Genomic DNA, 25,224 nt, shown 5'->3' with positions numbered 1-25,224 from the left:
GCTGAGGGTTCCTCCCAAAGCCAAAGGTGGTTGCTATAGGCAGAAGAGTGAGCAGAGACTGGGGTCTTGATGTTAGTTATGGGTTTAGGGTGCCAGTTGTGACAACAATGCCTGAAAATCCAGAAAAAAGGCCACTATAAAAGCTACTTTTTATACCAGTTAAATTAGTCCTTCTGTCTCTCTGATCAGTTTTCTGAAGGGATGGGAGTGGCCTATTTTGAACCTGGCACACTGAGAACTTCCTGTATGCTTACATCATCACGCCCAGGCTTTGCCCTTACTTTTCCTATTGGACCAGTTCATCGGTTGCTTGTGCACTCTAACCAGTTGCATAAATTGAAAGGCCATTGGTTACGTTCTCCCTTACAATAGCATAGGCAAACAGACTCAGCATATCACAAATCTAGCATACTGTTTTGTTAGATTTGCAGCACTCTGTCACAGGCACAGGAAGCAGTGTTCAGACTGACAGGAGACACAGCCAATAGGCTGCCAGTAATATGTGTGACATCATATAAGGAGGGAGCAGTGATTGACATCAGAAGGAGGGCCCTGAGGTTGCAGACCCAGTGGCCCTCTATGCCGACCCTACTTTGCTTTTGCTTATATTTTGCAATGGGGGTACATTATTCCCTATATAAATGGTTGGTTCTGACATCAGAGCACATTTATAACCTTAAGAACCTGCACATATTCTGACTATGGACACTGCTATGGCAGCACCCCCAATAGCAAAGCCAATAGACGCCAACATGGAATGTACAGTATGCTGTGTCAGAACAAGCAACCCCACCACCCTGCCAACCCGCTACCGACAGAAGACTTCTGCCCAAGAGATGCCATCCAAATAGATGCATAAGATAATATAAGATGCTCAAAATAACACAGATATGGGATTTGTTATCCGGAAACCTATTATCCAGATCCAGCTCCAAATTACTGGATGGCCATCTGCCATAGACTTCATTTTAATTATATAATTCAAATTTTTAAACATTATTTCTCTTTTCACTGTAAAAATAATAAAACACCTGTACTTAATATTAATAATCGTTTTTGGAGACAATCCAATCCAATTGGGTTTACTTAATGTCTAAAAGATTTTTTTATTAGAGAAAGTATGGTATCTAAATTATGCAAAGACCCCAAGTCCCAGGAATTTTGGATAAAAGGTCCCATACCTATTTCGCTCCCCCCCCCCAGTCTAGAAATGAGTGATGAACGAATCTGTCCCGTTTCACTGAAAAATTTGCGAATCTTTCAAAAGATTCGCAAAACGGCAAAAAATTCGAAAATGGTGAAAATGTTGCACGTCAAAAAAAATTGTTGCCTGCCGCAATTCTTTTACCGCCCAGCTATTCTTTTGTTGCCCGCGGCTATTGTTTTGTCGCCTGCGGCTATTCTTTTGTCGCCCGCGGCAATTCTGTTGTCGCCCAGCCAATCTTTTGTTGCCTGCGGCTATTGTTTTGTCGCCTGCGGCTATTCTTTTGTCGCCTGCGGCAATTCTGTTGTCGCCCAGCCAATCTTTTGTTGCCCGCGGCTATTGTTTTGTCGCCCGGCTATTATTTTGTTGCCCGTGGCTATTGTTTTGTCGCCCGCAGCTATTCTTTTGTCGCCCGCAGCTATTATTTCGCCTGGCTATTATTTCTGGGGTTTCACCAAAACTCGATTTTTTTGTTATTTCGAAAATAACTCCCATAATTTGTGATTTAATTAATGTCTAGCTAACTTTTTTTGTCCAAAAGGAAAATTCGACAGGTTTGATCTGTCAAGTACCATTGAGTACTGATGAGCGAATCTGTCCCATTTAGCTTTGCTGTAAAATTCGCAAAATGACCAGAAAATTCACAAAACTGCTAAACGTGTTTGTTGCGCAACTTTTTTTCCGCCTGGGTCTTTTTTGTCGCCCTCGTTTTTTGTCACCCGTGTCTTTTTTTTGCCGCAACCTATTTTGCTGTGACTTTGCCCAATTAGTCGCAACCACAACCACATTGTTTTCAGTTTCACACTTTTCAAGGGGAACTTAATCCCCTCGTTGTTTTCAGTTTCACACTTTTCAAGGGGAAGTTAATCCCATCATTGTTTTCAATTTCACCCAGTTTAAAGTGAAACTTAAACACATAATTGTTTTCCAAGAATGAGCGCCAATGCTCCTAAAATGGCTGCTGGAGCAATTCCTGTTTGGGAAAAATAAAGAGGATTCATGGATAGTGATGAGCGAATCTGTTCTGTTTCGCTTTGCCATAAATCTCGCAAAACACCAAGAAAATTCACAAAATGGCGATAAATTCACGAAACGCATTTATTGCATGATTTTTTTGTCGCCCATGTCTTTTTGGTCATCCGCGGCATAATTTTTGTCGTCCGCGGCTATTTTTTGTCGCCCACAGCTATTTTTTGTCATCCGCGGCTATTTTTTGCCGCCCACAGCTATTTTTTGTCATCCGCGGCTATTTTTTGCCGCCCGTGTCTATTTTTTTGTGGCCCGCATTTTTTTTACGCGACCGTGCCCAATTTATACCATGTCGACTTTATAGGACTTTTCAGACATTTTCTTCCTTCCACTGGTATAATTCTTACTCAGATAGTTGGTTCTATTCTGATGCTCTAGAGCAGGGCTCCCCAACCTATTTTTACCTGTGAGCCACACTAAATTGTAAAAAGAGTTGGAGAGCAACACAAGCATGAAAAATGTTCACAATGGTGCCAAATAGGGGCTGTGATTGGCTATTAGGTAGCCCCTATGTGGACTGGCAGCCTACAGGAGGCTCTGTTTGGCAGTACAACTAGTTTTTATTCAACCAAAACTTGCCCCCAAGGAAGAAATTAAAAAATAAGCACCTGCTTTGAGGCCACTGAGAGCAACATCCAAGGGGTTGGGGAGCACCATGTTGCCCCAGAGCCACTGGTTGGGGATCACTGCTCTAGAGAACACTAATGGGCAGATTTACTAATCCACGAATTCGAATCCCAAATGGGAAAAATTTGGATTGGAAACAAAAATTTCTGAAAATCACAAATATCCCGAAAATGCTTAAGAAAAAATCGTATTAGTCATGATAATATCGTATTGGCGATCTGAAAGTCACAAAATTTTTGTACCGAACCATTGTAAACAGCGGTAAAAGCTTTCCTATTTTTTCACGCAAGTGTACGAAAAAGTCGTGCGGCATACAAAAAAGTTGTGTGGCGTACGAAAAAGTTGTGCGGACACCTGAAAAATTCAGCGCAAATACGCTCGGAGCGTTTGAATGAACGCTCCGAGCATTCGTGCTTTTGTAAATGTGCCCCTAATTGTGTTGAGAATCATTAAAATTCACAAGTGATTTTCAGATGCCATTTGTCTAGAGGCATCCACATCTGGGAACCCCCCATCCCCCAGGCAATTAATAAATGATATTTAAGAGCAAGTGTCACCCAGCTCCTGCTTCGTTCCGCTTCACATAAAAATGGAGAAACCAGGGATATTCTGATTCAAAGTCTTAGACAAATTTATCTTCTTCATAAATTGTAAACAGAGGTAAGAAATTGCACGGTACCTTCTTGGAACAAGAGATGTAATATGACTAGGGATAGTGTAAATAACATATGGAAATATAGTGCTAAAATGGGCCACTAAGGTTTTCCTTGTTTTGTTATAGTGTTTACTACAAAGTATGTAGCGTTATGGCACAAGCAGCACATTTTTGTATACGTTTAAGTATACGGCTATGGGACCCATTATCCAGATTGCTCGGGACCAAGGGATTTCCGAATAAGGGATTTTTCTGTAATTTGGATCTCCATACCTTAAGTCTACTAAAAAATCAATAAAACATTAATTAAACCCCATGGGTTTGTTTTGCATCCAGTAAGGGGTAATTATATTTTAGTTGGGATCAAGTACAGGTACTGTTTTATTATTACAGAGAAAAGGGAATCATTTAACCATGAAATAAACCCAATAGGGCTGTTCTGCCCCCAATAAGGGGTAATTATATCTTAGTTGGGATCAAGTACAGGTACTGTTTTATTATTACAGAGAAAAGGGAATCATTTAACCATGAAATAAACCCAATAGGGCTGTTCTGCCCCAATAAGGGGTAATTATATCTTAGTTGGGATCAAGTACAGGTACTGTTTTATTATTACAGAGAAAAGGGAATCATTTAACCATGAAATAAACCCAATAGGGCTGTTCTGCCCCCAATAAGGGGTAATTATATCTTAGTTGGGATCAAGTACAGGTACTGTTTTATTATTACAGAGAAAAGGGAATCATTTAACCATGAAATAAACCCAATAGGGCTGTTCTGCCCCAATAAGGGGTAATTATATCTTAGTTGGGATCAAGTACAGGTACTGTTTTATTATTACAGAGAAAAGGGAATCATTTAACCATGAAATAAACCCAATAGGGCTGTTCTGCCCCCAGTAAGGGGTAATTATATCTTAGTTGGGATCAAGTACAGGTACTGTTTTATTATTACAGAGAAAAGGGAATCATTTAACCATGAAATAAACCCAATAGGGCTGTTCTGCCCCCAATAAGGGGTAATTATATCTTAGTTAGGATCAAGTACAGGTACTGTTTTATTATTACAGAGAAAAGGGAATCATTTAACCATTAAATAAACCCAATAGGGCTGTTCTGCCCCCAATAAGGGGTAATTATATCTTAGTTGGGATCAAGTACAGGTACTGTTGTATTATTACAGAGAAAAGGGAAATCAGTTATAAAATTCTATATTATTTGATTAAAATTGAGTCTATGGGAGATGGATAATGGGTTTCTGGAAACCCTTATCGAGTCTTTATGGTTCAGTAGCACCTTGCACATATTTCTAAATACTTAGGGGCCTATATGGATATCATGGCCTAAGCTTTCATACTAAGGCAATCATAAAGCACCCCCCCATGATTAGGGAATGATTTTTCCTTAAAAAAGAGTGCATTGTTTTCTAACAGAATATGACAAAATGTTTAAAGCAGGAGAGATCCTATAGAAGGGGGTAAACAATTGTGGTAAATGCTAAATATATATATATAGGGACACGGATAGTCATCCAAAGCTTGTCAATGGCCAGGTCCCCATAATAGAACTGACAGCTCTGAAAGACTGCTGTTTCTCTGCCTCCCCCCTCGTTGCAGATTTCTCTTCCAGGCGACAACAGCCGGATGTTTGTTATTTTGTTTGTTTTCATCCAGAGACACCTGAGCCACAGCCTGGTCACATGGTGCTGTGTGAGAGAGAGAGAGAGAGAGAGAGAGTGTGAGACTGCTTCTATTTTAGTGCAAATGAGAACAGGGCTGAACTAGACTTTAAGAAATCCAGAGTATCTCCCAGTGGGCCCCAGTCTACAGCAGCTTCCAGCAAGCTTTAGGCCTTATCCCTTTAGGCCAATATAAAACAGTAACACTGATGGCTAACTGTCGTGAGAGTGATTTCTACATGTCACGTTCTGTGGTGTTTGAGCAAGAGAGAATATTATACATCTGTGTGAGTGTGCCAGTCTGCATTGTGGCATAAGAATGGAAACTTCTTACCTCATTGTTATCATTTATTATGTTACAGTATGTATAGTACGCAAGTATATATGTGTAACTTTATTTATATAGCACTTCAATATATCCATTGTCAATATATACAGGACATTAAGCTACCAAGCAATGCCCTCCCCTTTAAGCAAAACAGGGATTGTTTGTCCATATACTGCAATATATTCAAGCTGGCCAACTACTTAATTACATTCAAGGTTAAATCCCCCAAATGGTTGCCTTTTTATTGGCTACACTGGGTTTTAACCTTGAAAGCAAGTAAGTTGCAGGTAAAACTCAGTCCGTGTGTTAAATGTATAATGAAGCAGTAGAATTCTCAGATAAATCAGATAAAAGTGAGTGTAGGACTGGCCAGACCGGGGGTGAGTGAGTGTAGGACTGGCCAGACCGGGGGGTGAGTGAGTGTAGGACAGGCCAGACCGGGGGTGAGTGAGTGTAGGACAGGCCAGACCGGGGGTGAGTGAGTGTAGGACAGGCCAGACCGGGGGTGAGTGAGTGAGTGCAGGACTGGCCAGACCGGGGGTGAGTGAGTGAGTGCAGGACTGGCCAGACCGGGGGTGAGTGAGTGTAGGACAGGCCAGACCGGGGTTGAGTGAGTGTAGGACAGGCCAGACCGGGGGTGAGTGAGTGTAGGACAGGCCAGACTGGGGGTGAGTGAGTGTAGGACAGGCCAGACCGGGGGTGAGTGAGTGTAGGACAGGCCAGACCGGGGATGAGTGAGTGTAGGACTGCCCAGACTGGGGGTGAGTGAGGGTAGGACAGGCCAGACCGGGGGTGAGTGAGTGTAGGACTGGCCAGACTGGGGGTGAGTAAGTGTAGGACTGGCCAGACCGGGGGTGAGTGAGTGTAGGACAGGCCAGACCGGGGGTGAGTGAGTGTAGGACAGGCCAGACCGGGGGTGAGTGAGTGTAGGACAGGCCAGACCGGGGGTGAGTGAGTGTAGGACAGGCCAGACCGGGGGTGAGTGAGTGTAGGACAGGCCAGACCGGGGGTGAGTGAGTGTAGGACTGGCCAGACCGGGGGTGAGTGAGTGTAGGACTGGCCAGACTGGGGGTGAGTGAGTGTAGGACAGGCCAGACCGGGGGTGAGTGAGTGTAGGACAGGCCAGACCGGGGGTGAGTGAGTGTAGGACAGGCCAGACCGGGGGTGAGTGAGTGTAGGACTGGCCAGACCGGGGGTGAGTGAGGGTAGGACAGGCCAGACTGGGGGTGAGTGAGTGTAGGACTGGCCAGACTGGGGGTGCCTGTGAGGCAGTTGGCCAGCTTGAATATATTGCAATATATGGACAAACATTCCCTGTTTTGCTTAAAGGAGAAGGAAAGGCTAAGTCACTTGGGGGTGCCAAAATGTTAGGCACCCCCAAGTGACTTAGAGCGCCTACCTTGTACCCCGGGCTGGTGCCCCTGTACGGAGGGAACAGCACCAGCCCGGGGCACCTGTAGACACCGCTTCCTCCTTCCTTTGCGCGCTGCCGGCGAAATCCGCTGGCCGGCGCATGCGAGGAGGAAGGAGGAAGCGCCGGCAGCTACCCCGGGCTGGTGCTGTTCCCTCCGTACAGGGGCACCAGCCCGGGGTACAAGGTAGGCGTTCTAAGTCACTTGGGGGTGCCTAACATTTTGGCACCCCCAAGTGACTTAGCCTTTCCTTCTCCTTTAAAGGGGGGGGGGGGGCTGCTTGGTAGCTTAATGCACAGAATGGCTTAATGCCCTGTATATATTGATAATGGGTGAGTGCAGAGGATCTCTTGTTGTTTATATGTATTTTGTGGCCACAGCCTCATTGTACCCCCGCCTAATGGTTTGTGGAAAGTGCAATTTTTCTGCATTTGTCCCCCTAGTTACCATATGCAGTAATATCCCTACATAGTGCCATGCTGGTGTAAGTATTTCAGTTATTGGCTTTCCGTTTTCATCCATAACTAGGGTTGGCGCCACAATATGTGTGCCTAATACTCAGTGGCAAAGACAGGGCAAAAAGGGTTTCTACTGTTCAGTTGTAGGGGATTCAATTATTAGAAAGGTGGACAGGGTAATTTGTCGCAAAGACCCTACATGCCGAACTGTGTGTTGCTTGCCTGGCGCTAGGGTTCGGCATGTGGTGGAACGAGTGGACAAATTGTTGGGAGGGGCTGGGGAAGACCCGGCGGTCTTGGTACACATAGGTACCAATGACAAAGTTAGAGGAGGGGGGGAAGTCCTCAAGAACAATTTTAAAAAGCTAGGCGAGAAGTTGAGGGCGAGGACTTCCAAGGTAATTTTCTCAGAGATATTACCTGTGCCACGAGCAACATTAAGAAGGCAGCGGGAGCTCAGGGAGATTAATGCGTGGCTGAGAGATTGGTGCAGGGAGGAGGGCTTTGGGTTTCTCCAGAACTGGGCTGATTTCTCAATCGGCTACAAGCTCTTTGCCAGGGATGGGCTGCACCTCAATGGTGATGGGGCAGCTGCTTTGGGGGAAAAGATGGCTAGAGGGAGGGTGCAGCGAGAAATTCTGTGGTAGACAGGATAGATGAGGTAGTGGGCATAGTAAGGGAAAATGGGGGAGGAGACTTGCTTCGGGATACTGATAATGGCAGGGAGGCCCATAAGTTGTTTATACCTCATTCTCACGCCGGTACCAGTATTAAATGTATGGCAAGGAGTCTGACTGGTACAATGGGAGAGCTGGAGGTACTGGCGTTGGAGCGGAAATATGATGTGATTGGTGTTGCTGAAACTTGGTTGAATGAGTCTCATGACTGGGCAGTTAATATTGGGGGGTATACATTGTTTCGGAGGGACAGGGTCAATAGAAAAGGAGGAGGAGTGTGTCTGTTCGTTAAGCAGGAATTAAAAGCAAATATTAAGGTGGAAGTGATGGGGTTAACAGAGGGAGCTGAATCCTTATGGGTTGAGCTTCTCACAGATAGTAAAGAATCTACCAAACTAATTGTAGGGGTATGCTATAGACCCCCTAATGTAAGCGAAGAGGAGGAGGCCCAGCTCCTGTTGCAAATAGAAAAGGCTGCTAGTTTGGGGCAAGTGATAATAATGGGGGATTTTAATTACCCTGATATTGACTGGGGCAATAGTACTGCCAGGACAGTAAATGGGAACAAGTTTATAAACTTGCTGCATGACAACTTTATGTCACAAGTTGTTGAGGAGCCAACCAGGAACCATGCTATACTAGATCTAGTGATCTCTAATGACCCAGAACGTATAGCAAATGTGCAAGTGGTTGAACCCCTGGGTAATAGTGACCATAATGTTATTTCATTTGATGTTTGGTGCAGGAAACAAATTTACACGGGGGCAACAAAGACACTGAATTTTAGGAAGGCAAATTTTAGCTCCTTAAGGGCAGCGCTTCAGGGCATAGATTGGGGCATTATGTTTTCTGATAAAAACACAGAGCAGAAATGGTTGTCATTTAAAATGATATTAAATCATTACTGTTCTCAATTTATTCCATTAATAAGAAAAAGTAGAAGTGTTAAGAATCACCCTATGTGGCTTAACTCTGAGGTAAAGAAGTTAATAGGGAGAAAAAGGAAAGCTTTTAAGAAATATAAGTCAGAGGGGACAGTAGATGCGTTTAATGATTATAAACACTATAACAAGTGTGTAAAACAGCAATCCGGAAGGCAAAGATAGAAAATGAGGAGCGCATCGCGGCCGAGGCCAAGACTAACCCCAAAAAGTTTTTTAAGTATATTAATAGTAAAAAGATGCAGGTTGAGGGTGTGGCCCCATTGAGTTATAATAACAATATGGTTACAGCAGATACAGAAAAGGCAGATGTGCTTAACCAGTTCTTTTCTTCTGTGTATACAGTAGAGGAGCCAGTGGGCCAAGTCCCACCCAATAGCTTCACTGTTGCCTCAGCTCCAACTATACAGTGGTTGGCACAGGATATGGTGCTTAAAGGGTTACACACGATAAATGTAAACAAGGCACCTGGGCCAGATGGAATACACCCTCGGGTACTGAGAGAGCTAGGGGCAGAATTGCAGGGGCCCTTGTTTCTGATATTCTCAGACTCTCTTTCATCAGGTATGGTACCTAGGGATTGGAAGAAGGCGAATGTCATTCCTATATTTAAAAAGGGAGTAAGATCTCAGCTTGGCAATTATAGGCCTGTAAGTCTGACATCCGTGGTGGGCAAGTTATTTGAAGGCTTGTTAAGGGATCACAATCAAAATTATGTAGTGGAGAATGGCATTATGAGCAGTAATCAGCATGGCTTTATGAAGGACAGGTCATGTCAGACCAATTTAATTGCTTTTTATGATGAGGTAAGTAAGAAGCTGGACAGTGGGGATGCAGTAGATATAATCGATTTGGATTTTGCCAAAGCATTTGATACCGTTCCCCACAAACGACTGCTTTCTAAGCTAAGGTCTATTGGTCTTAGTGAAGCCGTTTGCACATGGATAGAAAACTGGCTACAGGATCGGGTACAGAGGGTGGTTGTTAATGGTACATTCTCTACTTGGAATAAGGTTCTCAGTGGGGTCCCTCAGGGTTCTGTACTGGGTCCACTTTTGTTTAACTAGTTTATAAATGACTTGGGGGAGGGTATTATGAGTAATGTATCAGTGTTTGCAGATGGCACAAAACTCTGCAGACCAGTCAATTCTATCCAGGATGGGACATCCCTGCAGCAGGATCTTGACCAACTGGCAATCTGGGCAGCTAAGTGGCAGATGAGATTTAATGTGGATAAATGTAAGGTCATGCACCTGGGATGTAAAAATATGCAAGCCCCGTATACCCTTAATGGGACTGCACTGGGCAAATCCATAATGGAGAAGGACCTTGGAGTCCTTGTAGATAATAAACTTGGCTGTAGCAAGCAATGCCAGGCAGCAGCTGCAAGGGCAAACAAGGTTTTGAGCTGTAATAAAAGGGGTATAGATTCACGGGAGGAGGGGGTAATTCTTCCCCTTTACAGAGCGCTGGTAAGGCCCCATCTAGAATATGCTGTTCAGTTCTGGTCTCCAGTGCTCAAACAGTACCTATTTTTGATCCCAACTAAGATATAATTTCCCCTTATTGGGGGCAGAACAGCCCTATTGTGTTTATTTCATGGTTAAATGATTCCCTTTTCTCTGTAATAATAAAACAGTACCTGTACTTGATCCCAACTAAGATTATTGGGGGCAGAACAGCCCTTTTGGGTTTATTTAATGGTTAAATGATTCCCTTTTCTCTGTAATAATAAAACAGTACCTGTACTTGATCCCAACTAAGATATAATTACCCCTTATTGGGGGCAGAACAGCCCTATTGGGTTTATTTAATGGTTAAATGATTCCCTTTTCTCTGTAATAATAAAACAGTACCTGTACTTGATCCCAACTAAGATATAATTACCCCTTATTGGGGGCAGAACAGTCCTATTGGGTTTATTTCATGGTTAAATGATTCCCTTTTCTCTGTAATAATAAAACAGTACCTGTACTTGATCCCAACTAAGATATAATTACCCCTATTGGGGGCAGAACAGCCCTATTGGGTTTATTTCATGGTTAAATGATTCCCTTTCTCTGTAATAATAAAACAGTACTTGTACTTGATCCCAACTAAGATATAATTACCCCTTATTGGGGGCAGAACAGCCCTATTGGGTTTATTTCATGGTTAAATGATTCCCTTTTCTCTGTAATAATAAAACAGTACCTGTACTTGATCCCAACTAAGATATAATTACCCCTTATTGGGGGCAGAACAGTCCTATTGGGTTTATTCAATATTTAAATGATTTTTAGCAGAATTTAGTTATGGAGATCCAAATTACAGAAAGATCTCTTATCCCGAAAACCCCAGGCATTTTGGGTAATAGGTCCCATACCTGTACCACTAGATTGATGCCATAAATATACAATAAGAGACACAAGAAAAAACAATTAAAGGCTACAGTCTGTTTGATTTTATTTACTGTACAATATAAAGATTGATAGCGCTACCGACAGTAGGTGATACCAGGGCAGGGAGACAAGGTAGAAATGTCCGAAGTTGTCTCTTATCTGCCCTAGAAGGTCCAAATGAAATGGACATTAACCATCAGAAATCTCATAGAGAAAAAAATAGTTGAGCAATGGAGGGAGGTAATAATATAAATATGAAATGCCATGCCTTTTATGAATGACCTGCAAGATAACACATACTTGAAACATTTATTGAATGTTCCCAATCTCTTTTACTGGCAATATTTGTGCCATAACTATAATTTTTTGACATTTTTCCATGTTGTTTTCCCTTTTAGCTCTTTCATATTATATGATATGGAGGACCTAAATCAAACCTCATCGAACAGGTTCATCCTTATTGGCCTCACCAATATCCCATACCTACAGGCAATATATGTTTCATTATTCTTTATAATCTATATAACCACACTGGCAGGAAACTCTCTGCTTATCATCGTAGTGAGGATCAATGAGCAGCTGCAGACTCCCATGTACCTTCTTCTGAGCAACCTCTCCATTTTGGACATCTGCTTATCTTCCAACATAGCACCCAGAATAATGATAAACACTTTATCCCAGGATAGAAGTATTTCCCTCTTTGATTGTGCATTGCAGATGTTCTTCCATTTGGCTGTAGGTGGGACGGAGTGTTTGATTTTAGCTGTTATGGCCTATGACAGGTATGCAGCCATATGTCAGCCATTACACTACAATACAGTTATGAACAAGACATTCTGTATATGTATGGCTGCTGGATCATGGATTCTTTCCTTTATCAGTGCTTTCCTCCATGTTTATTTTACCTTCCAACTGCCTTATTGCCGTTCTCACAACGTTAACCATTATTTCTGCGAGATGCCTTCTTTCTTTCGTCTCTCTTGCCGAGATACTTGGCCCAATGACTTAGCCAATTTCATCACAGCTGGTATAATTGCCATGTGTTCCTTCCTTTTAACTCTCATTTCATATATTCACATAATTTTAACTATTCTGAAGATCCGTTCCAATGAAGGAAGACAAAAATCTTTCTCCACGTGCACATCCCATCTCACAGTGGTCTCGCTGTTCTATGGCACCATCTTGTTTATTTATATGATCCCTAACTCTGCAAATTCAAGTATAGGCAAAACCGTGTCCATTATTAATTCATCTGTGATTACAATGCTGAATCCTATCATTTACAGTGTGAGAAATAAAGATGTCAAAGGCACCATAAGAAAACAAATGAAAAAAACAGAAATTTTCTGAAATGCCCTAAAGAACTTCCACTCATTGGACCCATCCCCGGACTGAAAGCCACAAAACACTACTGTAAACAAAAATGATAGGAAATCCAGAAGCGAGTGAAGGGTAATCAGGGTCGGACTGGGCCGCCGGGACACCAGGAAAAATCCCGGTGGGCCCCAGCCCTAGTGGTCCCCGGCGGCCCAGTCCGACCTTTGCTGGCGCTCCCCTTACTGACTGTTCCTCCCCTGACGCATTCCATTTTATACGCGCTCGGGGAGGAAGTCGGGTGGGGGCACTACAGGGGGGTTAGGGGGGCCCCTGGGGGGGTGGGGGACACGGCTGGTGGGGGCACCTTTGGGGCTGGAGCCCCAGTGGGACGTGCAACCCCCAGTCCGACCCTGAGGACAATGATCCTTGTGTGCTTACCTGCTTTTGCACAATTGCAGTGTAGATTTATCTGATTTTAATTCCTTTACAAAACATATACTTTTGGGTACAACTTTGGCCAAGGAGACACACATCTATTCAAGCTCTGGGTGAGTCAAGGCCACAATACTTTATAGGGTAACTGATCCAGAGAAAACCCAAAATGGTGCTGTATTGATATATAGTAGGGAAGTGTTATTGCCATAAAATATATGGGAAGGGGGCAAGTCCTGGGAATCATTCCTGCACCCCTAACCCATTAGATTACTACAGTACATCCAGTTCCATGCAACAAGCCCAGGGTTGGCACATTACAATGCAATCACAATGGTGCGCCACCAAAATGTCATATACTGTACCCTGTGTATTCAGCTATTGTGCCTAAAAATTGTGTGTAATTATGTCCATTGTGCCTAAAAATTATTATATGTTATGATATAATATAGATATGTAAATATTTACATGTTAATAAAAAAATGTATATGCATTTGTCTTTGACTTAGAGCAACTATATAGTAAATAATAATCCATTTGTCATGTACATCATTTTATTCCAAACAAACCATAGTTTTATACTCAATTATTTTATAAAAAAAAGTAGAACTTTTGTCGAATCAAAGTGTAAAATTCGGAGATATCTAAATGAACTAGAAGTCTCAAATACGACTTACATTTTGGGAGGGATTGCATCAGGGATATAAAGAAACAATTTTTAAGAACTCTGGTCTGCTAATGATAATAAATGGTGCAAAACTATAAGTTCCATGCAGGATGCTGCCGCTTTGCAGAGCGATTTGGCTAAATTGGAAAACTGGGCAGCAAACTGGGAAATGAGGTTCAGTGTTGATAAGTGCAAAGTTATGCCCTTTGGTTGAAATAATATAAATGCAAGTTATACACTAAATGGTAGTTTGTTGGGGGATCTTTTATTAAGAAGTATCTGTTTTTTTTTGTAGATAACAAATCAAGTGCTGTCTTGTATAAAAAAGGCATTGACTCAAGGGTTAAAAACATAATTTTACCCCTTTATAGGTCCCTGGTAAGGCCTCACCTTGAGTATGGGGGGCAGTTTTGGGCTCCAGTCCTTAAGAAGGATATTAATGAGCTGGAGAGAGTGCAGAGACTGCAACTAAACTGGTAAAGGGGATGGAAGGGTTAAACTATGAGGTTAGACTGTCAGGGTTGGGGTTGTTTTCTCTGGAAAAGAGGCGCTTGTGAGGGGACATGATTACTCTGTACAAGTACATTAGAGGGGATTATAGGCAGATAGGGGGGTTCTTTTTTCCCATATAAACAATCAGCGCACCAGAAGCCCCCCCTTTAGATTAGAGGAACGGAGCTTCCATTTGAAGCAGCGTAGGGGGTTCCTCACGGTGAGGGCAGTGAGGTTGGGGAATGCCCTGCCGGGGGATGTTGGGTAGGGGGTTCCTCACAGTGAGGGCAGTGAGGGGGTTGGGGAATGCCCTGCCGGGGGATGTTGGGTAGGGGGTTCCTCACGGTGAGGGCAGTGAGGTTGGGGAATGCCCTGCCGGGGGATGTTGGGTAGGGGGTTCCTCACGGTGAGGGCAGTGAGGGGGTTGGGGAATGCCCTGCCGGGGGATGTTGGGTTGGGGGTTCCTCACGGTGAGGGCAGTGAGGGGGTTGGGGAATGCCCTGCCGGGGGATGTTGGGTAGGGGGTTCCTCACGGTGAGGGCAGTGAGGGGGTTGGGGAATGCCCTGCCGGGGGATGTTGGGTTGGGGGTTCCTCACGGTGAGGGCAGTGAGGGGGTTGGGGAATGCCCTGCCGGGGGATGTTGGGTAGGGGTTCCTCACGGTGAGGGCAGTGAGGTTGGGGAATGCCCTTCCTAGAGATGGGGTAATGGCAGATTCTGTTAATGCCTATAAGAGGGGCCTGGATGAGTTCTTGAACAATCAGAATATCCAAGGCTGATACTAATATCTACAGTTAGTATTAATGTTTGTATATATGGGTTATACTGTATATGTGAGTGTATAGATAGGTTGGTATAACTGTGTGTATACGTGCACTAGGGTTTGCTTGTAAGGGTTGAACTTGATGGACTTTTTTAAACCCAACTTAACTATGTAACTATGGTCTACACTACAGCAATGTGTCCCAGCTGTGACAATCTTGTATTGAATACATAGAGATGGTTCTCAATCTTTTTCTCTCACATACAACCTCAATATCCTTATTGTAATTATAAGGGTTGCCTTCAAACACAAAATAAATGAAGACATTTCAAGCTAATACTGTATACTGTACTTGACCTTGCTTGCCTGCTTCCTGCCACTGACCTCGGCCTGCCTTACAGACCTTGCCAGTCTTCTGCCAGCCCTGACCATCTGGCTCTATTTTTGTTCTGCTTTTTCATCTGTTTTTACCTTCTTCATTGGTTCATTAACCCTTTCCCTGACAACAACATAGGTACTACGTTGTTTCAAAAAAAGCAGTTAAGTGCCAACAAAATAGTACCTATGTTATTGGTACCTAAGTGATTCTCTCTGTAGCAAGGGGGTCGGTCCTGCAATGCGATTGTCGCAGGACTGAACTACAAGCAGCAGACATGATCGCATTGTGTCTGCTGCTTGTACTGCTTCCTCCTTCCACCCCGCCCCCAGCACCGCCTCCCACCTACTTCCTCCCGAGGACTGCAGCCAGAAGGACCAGGCAAAGATCGGGGATCAGGACAGGTAAGTGCGATTTTATTTTCATTTATACACACTTTTACACACACTTACACACACTTACATACATTTACATACACATACAGCACACATACAGCACAGGGTTTTTTTTTCCACTTTGCACACTTATATACACTTATACACACTCATATACACACTGCCACACAACTTTTACATGTGCACATGTGTTTCGTTTTTTTTCCCCTAAAAACTGTTTATTTTTACATTTTTACTGCATGACTAGGGGATCAGATATTCTGACCACTAATTACGCTGTCAGGTGACTTATTTTGTTGTTTCTTTGATTTGCACAATTTCTGTGGTTTTATTGCATTTTTATCCCTGTATTAGTGTTCCTGATCTATTTTTGGTATAGCCATAGCCATGTGTAACTTTGGTGTAGAAAACTTACTTTACCTATTTTGAATTCATCAGAATGTGTACTTTACAAAAATATATGGTTTTCTGGGGGTATCTGTATAGTTAGGGGGTGTTACGGCACATACTACGCTGACAGGGGGCTCTGTGTGCAAAAGCTGAGTTGGCAGGCGAGAAATCCTTATGCGCTATTTTCATTTTGGGGTCAGTACATACCGCAGATTTTTGTATATCTATGCATATTGGGCATCAAACTGTTCAGTAGGCCTCTGGTTTGGGGTGACTTGCCTATGTACGCAAGGAAATGTGTGAGATAAATGCGACAAAGTGCAACATTTTTATGCGATTTTCTGAAATGTCATAAAAACCACTAACTTTAGGAAAGCTTTGCAGATTAGTACTTTGGTGTAGAAAGGACACTTTACCTATGTTGGATTTGTCAGAATGTGTACTTTCCAAAAATATATGGTTTTCTGGGTTTTTCTGTACAGTTAGGGGGTCTTACGGCACATAATACACGGTCATTGGGTTTTTTTGTAGAAACTGAGTTGGCAGCTGAGAAAATTCCTATGCACTGTACACCACATACTGTGGTAAACATCTTTGCATATTGGGCATCAAACTGTTCAGTAGACCGCTGGCATTCATATTTAGGGAGATGTGTCATTATACGTAAGAAATTTTGTAAGATAAATATGGCAAATTGCAACAATTTTAGGCCTTTTTCAGAAAAGTCATAAAAACCATTAAATTTAGGAAAGCTTTCCAGATTGGTACTTTGGCGTAGAAAGTCTTCTTTACCCATGTTGGATTTGTCAGAATGTGTACTTTCCAAAAATATATGGTTTTTATGGTTCAACTTACATTTATGCAGCTTCTACCCCTCATAAAACTGCCATGTGTTTATGAATGAGGTAAAGGTAAGCCATGAATATATATTTGGGGGTCTCTAAGTGCCATGTGCTTTGATAAACCTATGTACAGTGGGCATCAAACTGTTCAGTAGACCTCTGGGGTTCATATTTAAGGTGTTTTATCTTGGTACCTAATGACCTGTAGAAAATAATATGCTGCATAGTGGAGGTTTTGAGGTGATTTTTGGAAATGTCATAAAAATCATCAAACTTAGGAAAGCTTGGCGGCTTGGTACTTTGGAGTAGAAAGACATGGGTATCCATTTTAGATTTGGGGGAATGTGTACTTTCCAAAAATATATGACTTTCTGGGGTGAATTTTTACTAGCGTTATCCCACATATAATGATGTAAATGTGTTGATTTTGCAGAAGCTGAAATGACAGAAATGATAGATCATATGGGGGTATGTTCCCATTGGGGCCCCTACATGCCACATACTTATAAGTAAACCTATACATATTGGGCATCAAACTGGACCCCTGGCGTTCAAATTTAGAGTGTTTTATTTGGTTACTTTATGACCTGTAGGAGATAAGATACTACAGACTGGAAGCTTTGAAGCGATTTTTAAAAAAATTCACAAATTTTGGTAAAAACCAATAACTTTAGGAAAGCATTGCGACTTGATTGTTTGGAGTAGACAGACAATTGTGCCTATTCTGTATTCCCCAGAATCTGTTCTTTCTAAAAATGTATAATTTTCTGGGATAAACTTTCTGTTAGTTGAATTTTTGGCCTTGAAATCTAAGGTATGCAGCTTTCTGGAGCAGTGCTTTGGGAATTTGGTAGTGTACTGCTGGGAGTTTTTGACCTATGCAAGTAAAAAACCTCCATAAAACTGTATATATTTGGTATTGGCACATTCAGGAGACATGGGACTTTCCAAATTAGTTATATTTTCATGCATAAAATAATTTTTGTTTCTGGTGTATGTATTTATATTACGTAAAATATTATTTATTTATTTATTTTTTTAGACATTTAGAAGCCTATATCTTGCTACAGAATCGGAATTACACAAAAATTCTACCATATTTTAAAAGCTTGGGATGTCCTGAAAAAAACGATATATTGTTTTCCTGGGTAAACTAAAAGTACCTCGAGGAAAGGCCCCTAAAGTGAAACAGTGCAAAATGTTCAAAAACTGTCTGGCAATACAAGTTCTGCTCTGTCCAAAATGGCTGGCAGTGAAAGGGTTAAATCTATAAGCTTCACTTCACAATGGCCTTCGCTCACTATCCTGCCATTAAAGGGAGTTTTCCGGGTTACTCAGCATATAGGCTCCAACCTGCGGGTCACTCACTGTTGGCCAGTCTGACACTGATCCTGCACCCCACACTCAAGCTCTCAAATAACTTTGGGTGCCAGGGGTTCTTGAAAGCATTTGAGAAAGTTATTTGATTAATCTCTTAAAATCTCTTTTGGGATGGGTGCTCAATTAATAATTCAGAACTGGAAAGTAAGTGGTTAAAGATAGTGATGATACTCAAACAATGTCTCAAATAACTTTGGCAGCATCCAGAGGTAGCATTGCTTGCTTTTGGTGAACAATCCCTATCCCTAGTCCAAATGATCCCACACACACTCTTACCAACCTATCTATACACTCACTGGATATACCAATATCTATACTGTAGATCTTAAGATCACAATAACCTTTGATATTATAATTGTCCAATAAATCTTTCAAGCCTCTTAAAGGCGGTAATGGAATCTACCATCACAACATTACCCACCAGGGCATTCCCCAGACTCACTGACTCCCATGAAGAACCTCTTCAGCTGAAAGTCCTGTTCCTCTAAACAGATATCTGATTTATTCTGATGCTCCCGAGAACTCTAATTGTGTTGGGAGTCATTAAAACTCACAAGTGATTTCCAGATGAGATTTATCTAAAGGCATCCACATCTGGGAACCCCCCATTCCCCAGGCAATTAATAAATGATATTTAAGAGCAAGTGTAACCCAGTTCGTGCTTCGTTCCGCTTCACATAAAAATGCCGGAACTGGAGAAATGAAAACCAAATCGGAAATATTTTGAAAAATGTTCACTCATTTAAATTTATCTTCTTCATGTATTGTAAAGACAGGTAAGAAATTGTATCACACACACATATATATATATACAAATGCATTCATTGCTTTAATGATAAGTCTCTCAACAGTAATATATCCTGAGACATTGAGTATAGGACAAAGGAAAATAAAAGATAAAAACCCAGCAGAGGGTACGTGGGTCTAATAATGAGCAGTTGTTTGTACAAGTGCAATAATGAGTCTTGGTTCTCGTGTAAATTACTCATTATTTTCTTACTCCTATATAAATGTGTGAGAGTGATGTTTGCTATTTAGGAAATGTAATTCCGCCTCTCTGTGGATTTGTGTTGTTTATAATTCACATGACACGGTACCATCTTTGAACATGAGATGGAATAGCATTACACCTAAGGGGAATGTAGTACTGTATGAAAACTAGGGCTTTATGGCATAGTTTCAGTTAATGATGCAAAAGTAAGTGTAGTGTAAGTATTGGGACTATGAGACAACAAAGGTTTTGCAGTTTTGTTTTTGGATGAACTTTCATGGTCCAAGCAACAAAGTTGGGGAGTGTTATATAAGTTTAGGGATACTCTATATGATTCAGTAGCAGTATTTCTATATATACTATCTTAGTTCTCCTTGTTGATATCCAGGCACTGCCTAAACCTCCATTGCATTATTCTATAATAGAATGTGCATTATTATGATTAAGTTGATAGCAGGGAAGGTCCAATATATGCTTGGGAAGGACGAATCATTTTGTTTTTCAGGTGCTTAATATGGGATAGTCATTAGAGATGAGCCAGGCATGGTTTTACAGCGAAAATCTGCATTTCACCATTGGTGAATTTTTTTGCAAAACAGTGGCAAACATTTGCCATGAAAAAAGTTGCGGTTGCGTCAAATACATTGCAGTTGGGTCAAAAAAGTAGTGGTCTTGTCAAAAAAAAGTCCCGGTCGCATCAAAAAAGTCACGCAAATTTTTCCGCAGTTTTGCTAGATTTTTAGCGAAGCGAAAATGGGACAGATTCGCTCATCACTAATAGTCATCCAAAACCAGCCATAAGCCAGGTGCCCATAATGGAAATGACACATCTAAAAGACTGCAACAACTGCTGATTATCTGCCTCCCTCGGTGCAGATCTCCCTACCAGGCAACAACAGGCTGATCCTTGTTATTTGGTTTATTTTCATCCAGAAACACCTGAGGCACAGCCTGGGCACATGGTGCTGTGTGAGAGAAGGAGAGTGCGTTTCTGCTTAGTATAAAAGTCTATCGGGAAATGTAGGGCTGAACTCTGTTACCTAAAGGCATAGGAAACGGTATTTTCTCCATTACTTGCCCTCAACCCAGTAGGGTGATTGGCAACTCCCAACAAGTCCCACTGGGACTCACATGCAACTCTTGCACCCAGGATTCACCATCACTGTATCAGTGGAGGAAGAGTGTAGTTAAACTGTAACTCTCAGGTTGAATAAATTTATCCAACACCAGTGGTTCTTAAACAAAAACAGAAACTTTATTTTACAACAAAATTATGAATAATGAGGCCAAGTTATCCTTTAATGTCTATATGCAGATGATTGTTGGGTCTTTGGGGCAGGGCTCTCTTCCCCTCTTGTATCGGTTACTGATTGCTTTATATGTTACTCTGTATGTCCAATGTATGAAACCCACTTATTGTACAGCGCTGCGGGATATGTTGGCGCTTTATAAATAAATGTTAATAATAATAATGTAGATTGTAAGCTCTTTTGGGCAGGGCTCTCTTCCCCTCTTGTATCGGTTATTGATTGCTTTATATGTTACTCTGTATGTCCAATGTATGAAACCCACTTATTGTACAGCGCTGCGGGATATGTTGGCGCTTTATAAATACATGTTAATAATAATAATAATGTAGACTGTAAGCTCTTTTGGGCAGGGCTCCCTTCCCCTCTTGTATCGGTTATTGATTGCTTTATATGTTACTCTGTATGCCCAATGTATGAAACCCACTTATTGTACAGCGCTGCGGGATATGTTGGCGCTTTATAAATAAATGTTAATAATAATAATGTAGATTGTAAGCTCTTTTGGGCAGGGCTCTCTTCCCCTCTTGTATCGGTTATTGATTGCTTTATATGTTACTCTGTATGTCCAATGTATGAAACCCACTTATTGTACAGCGCTGCGGGATATGTTGGCGCTTTATAAATACATGTTAATAATAATAATAATGTAGACTGTAAGCTCTTTTGGGCAGGGCTCCCTTCCCCTCTTGTATCGGTTATTGATTGCTTTATATGTTACTCTGTATGTCCCATGTATGGAACCCACTTATTGTACAGCGCTGCGGGATATGTTGGCGCTTTATAAATAAATGTAATAATAATAATAATAATGTAGAGTGTAAGCTCTTTTGGGCAGGGCTCTCTTCACCTCTTGTATCGGTTATTGATTGCTTTATATGTTACTCTGTATGTCCAATGTATGAAACCCACTTATTGTACAGCGCTGCAGAATATGTTGGCGCTTTATAAATAAATGTTAATAATAATAATTGTCTAATATATGTGAAAGAGACAACAATGAAAAATAACATACCTACACCAATAGAACACAGTGGAGATAGCACACGTAAAATGAGTAAAGTATCACTCATTGGTTACACCTGGTTAAACCTTTCTAGATGTGAAGCCATCAGTGACTAATCCTTATTAATGGAATTCTGGTATCCCAACTAAATCCAAAAAGTAAGGCCTAGTCCAGCCTCTGGATGCTCAGCACTTCTACCTGCCTTTCTGGTGGAGCATTAAAGGGCAGATTTATCAAAATGTGGAACAAGAGTAGGGCTTTTTTTTTGTAAAACCCAAGGATCCCCCAGTGGGCCATGACCTTAGTAAGCCCCGGTGAACTTTAGGCCGATTTTCACTGTGAGAGCCATAAGCACTCTAACAACTGCTGCTCTGAGTCCTCAATGAAAAGAAGAACCTCAATGAAAAGAAGAACCAAGCTTCTTTCCTTCAATTATGTATACAAGATCCTCAGATTTCTTCACTATACAGAACTGTGAAAACAAGTATCTTTAATGACAGTTGATTTAGGTGTAATTTGCTAAGGGGGAAAAGTGCAAGTTGCCCACTGCCCACGGATTTGGGGGCACATTGGCTCATTGATGTGCTCCTTAGTTCCATGGCTCATATACCCTAGGGAAAAATGCTCTAATCATCCCGATATCACCCACATTAGGCATTAGGCGGGCATATTGGGAGAAGATCTGCTCGTTTGGCACCCTCAGCAAATGAGCAGGTCGCAAAGTGTATGGCCACCTGTAGGCATAAAGAAGAAGGAAAGGTAAAAACTAAGTAAGCTTTATCAGAAAGGTTTATGTAAATACAGCCATAAGCACTTAAAAACTTCTGCTCTGAGTCCTCAATCAAAAGAAGAACCAAGTTTCTTTCCTTCTATTATGTATACAAGATCCTCTGTGTCAGACTTCTCTCCTTCTCTTAGTAAAATCGTTCAGGGCACGGCACAAGCCTGTTCAGTTTGCTCCTCTTCCTTCTCCTCCTCCCCTCTCCTCTCTGCTGTAATCTGAACCCAGAGCAAAGAGATGCAGGCAGGGAAGTGTAGTCAGACCAAGCTAAAATGGCAGCTGCTATCTTAAACAGAGAGTGTGTCTAGGGCTGTTTACTCAAGTATGGTAAAGCTTTCTAATCTAAGCTAAGCTTTCTAGCTTTTCCAATCCCCATATCTCAAACCAAAATGTATTTTGAGGCACTATGTAGGATAACTTTTGATAAAATCATTAAATACGTATTAACCATCAATCATTTTATAGATGAGAAGATAAGTTAAGCTGAGGGATGTAATATTATAAATTGGAAATTAATAATACATTGAAGCAGGTTTATTATTTCAAAGACTTTAATCCATGTCTTTTTTCCTTTCAGCTGTATCTTGTTAAGTGATATGGAGAACTCAAATCAAACCTCATCAAAAATATTCATCCTTCTTGGCCTCACCAATATCCCACATCTTCAGGCAATATATGTTTCATTATTCTTTATAATCTATATAACCGCACTGTCAGGAAACTCCCTGCTCATCATCGTAGTGAGGATCAATGAGCAGCTGCAGACTCCCATGTACTTTTTCCTGAGCAACCTCTCCATTTTGGACATTTGTTTATCTTCCACCATAGTACCCAGAATAGTGATAAGCACTTTATCACAAGAGAGAAGTATTTCCATTTTAGACTGTGCATTGCAGATGTTCTTCCATTTGGCTGTAGGTGGGACGGAGTGTTTGATTCTAGCTGTTATGGCCTATGACAGGTATGCAGCCATATGTCAGCCATTACACTACAATACAGTTATGAACAAGACATTCTGTATATGTGTGGCTGCTGGATCATGGACTCTTTCCTTTATCAGTGCTTCCCTCCATGTGTATTTTACCTTCCAACTGCCTTATTGCCGTTCTCACAACCTTGACCATTTTTTCTGTGAGATGCCTCCTTTCTTTCGTCTCTCTTGCCGAGATACTTGGCCCAATGAGTTAGCCGTATACATCACAGCTGGTATAATTGCCATGTGTTCCTTCCTTTTAATTCTGATTTCATATATTCACATAATCTCCACTATTCTAAATATCCGTTCTAGTGATGGAAGAAAAAAATCTTTCTCCACGTGCACATCCCATCTCACAGTGGTCTCTCTGTTCTACGGCACCATCTTGTCCATGTATATGAGCCCTCACACTGCATATTCAAGCATAGGCAATACATTGTCCATTATTTATTCAACTGTGATCCCAATGCTGAATCCTATCATCTACAGCATGAGAAATAAAGATGTCAAAAGCACCATAAGAAAACAAATGAAAAACAAAAACTATTTCTGAAAAGTCCCTCCATTGTGGACATTCTGGACGCCAGAAGGTCTTAAACCAATAGCACCCAAAATAAAATACTCACATAGTACCACAGATTGAGTGGTTACAGCAATACAAAAGCAGATCATGTTATACCCTGACATTCCTCTTTGAGGACTTGCTTAGCAGGATCCTACTTCATTTATTGGACCTGGATCACCTCCAAAGGAACCTCCAGGGATGCATCTAACCTGATTCACTTTCCACTACCATCCCTACACTAACAGGCAGTATCACCTAGAACAGATACCATCAATCTGTTTTGATTATATATTGTTATTATATAATATCGATTTGTAAATATTTAAATGGAATTCTGTTACACTATATAAATTTAATGTAGCAGTAATACACTGGATGTATTCAAATGTCTTATATGCTTTTGTCTTAGAATTAGAGCAACTATATGTTATAGAATTATCCATTTGTCACATTACATTATTCTTTTCAAAGAAGATGTAGGTTTATACTCAATTATTCTGCGATTTATTTAATTATTAAAGAGTACAGAACTTTTAAAAATCCAGATGGACTATTTCCGTTAAAGGCTGCATAACTGATCCAGAGAAAACCCAAAATGGTGCAGTATTGATATATAGTAGGGAAGTGTCAGTGCCATAAAATATATGGGAAGGGGCAAGTCCTGGGAATCATTCCTGCACCCCTAACCCATTAGATTACTACATTACATGAAACAAGCCCAGGGTTGGTACATTACTAAATATTACAATGCAATCACAATGGTGCGCCACCAAAATGTCATATACTGTACCCTGTGTATTCAGCCAGTGTGCCTAAAAATTATTATATGTAATGATATAATATAGATATGTAAATATTTACCTGTTCATAAAAAATGTATATGCATTTGTCTTTGACTCAGAGCAACTATATAGTAAAGAATAATCCATTTGTCATGTACATCATTTTATTCCAAGCAAACCATAGCTTTATACTCAATTATTTTATTAAAAAGTAGAACTTGTGAGGAATCAATGTGGAAAATTCGGAGAGATCTAAATGAACTAGAAGTCTCAAATCCTTGAACACGACTTACATTTTGGGAGGGATTGCATCAGGGATATAAAGAAACAATTTTTAAGAACTCTGGTCTGCTAATGATAATAAATGGTGCAAA

The 25,224-nt window shown here is 41.3% G+C and overlaps 2 protein-coding genes across 2 annotated transcripts; both read left to right on the top strand.

Annotated features, from left to right (window-relative positions):
- The first annotated feature begins 11,806 nt into the window (after positions 1-11,806).
- On the top strand, positions 11,807-12,739 carry LOC116406843 (olfactory receptor 5G3-like). The gene has a single exon (XM_031891808.1). It carries the CDS (start codon positions 11,807-11,809, stop codon positions 12,737-12,739), a length of 933 nt encoding a protein of 310 aa, XP_031747668.1.
- Positions 12,740-12,812: 73 nt separating this feature from the next.
- On the top strand, positions 12,813-24,056 carry LOC116406842 (olfactory receptor 1019-like). The gene is made up of 3 exons (XM_031891807.1): positions 12,813-12,841; positions 15,768-15,839; positions 23,105-24,056. Exons 1-3 carry the CDS (start codon positions 12,813-12,815, stop codon positions 24,054-24,056), a joined length of 1,053 nt encoding a protein of 350 aa, XP_031747667.1.
- Positions 24,057-25,224: the final 1,168 nt, after the last annotated feature.

The sequence above is a fragment of the Xenopus tropicalis genome, chromosome 8 (genome assembly GCF_000004195.4).
Source record: "Xenopus tropicalis strain Nigerian chromosome 8, UCB_Xtro_10.0, whole genome shotgun sequence".
NCBI lineage: Eukaryota > Metazoa > Chordata > Amphibia > Anura > Pipidae > Xenopus > Xenopus tropicalis.
This window is presented reverse-complemented; position numbering and strand designations above follow the sequence as displayed.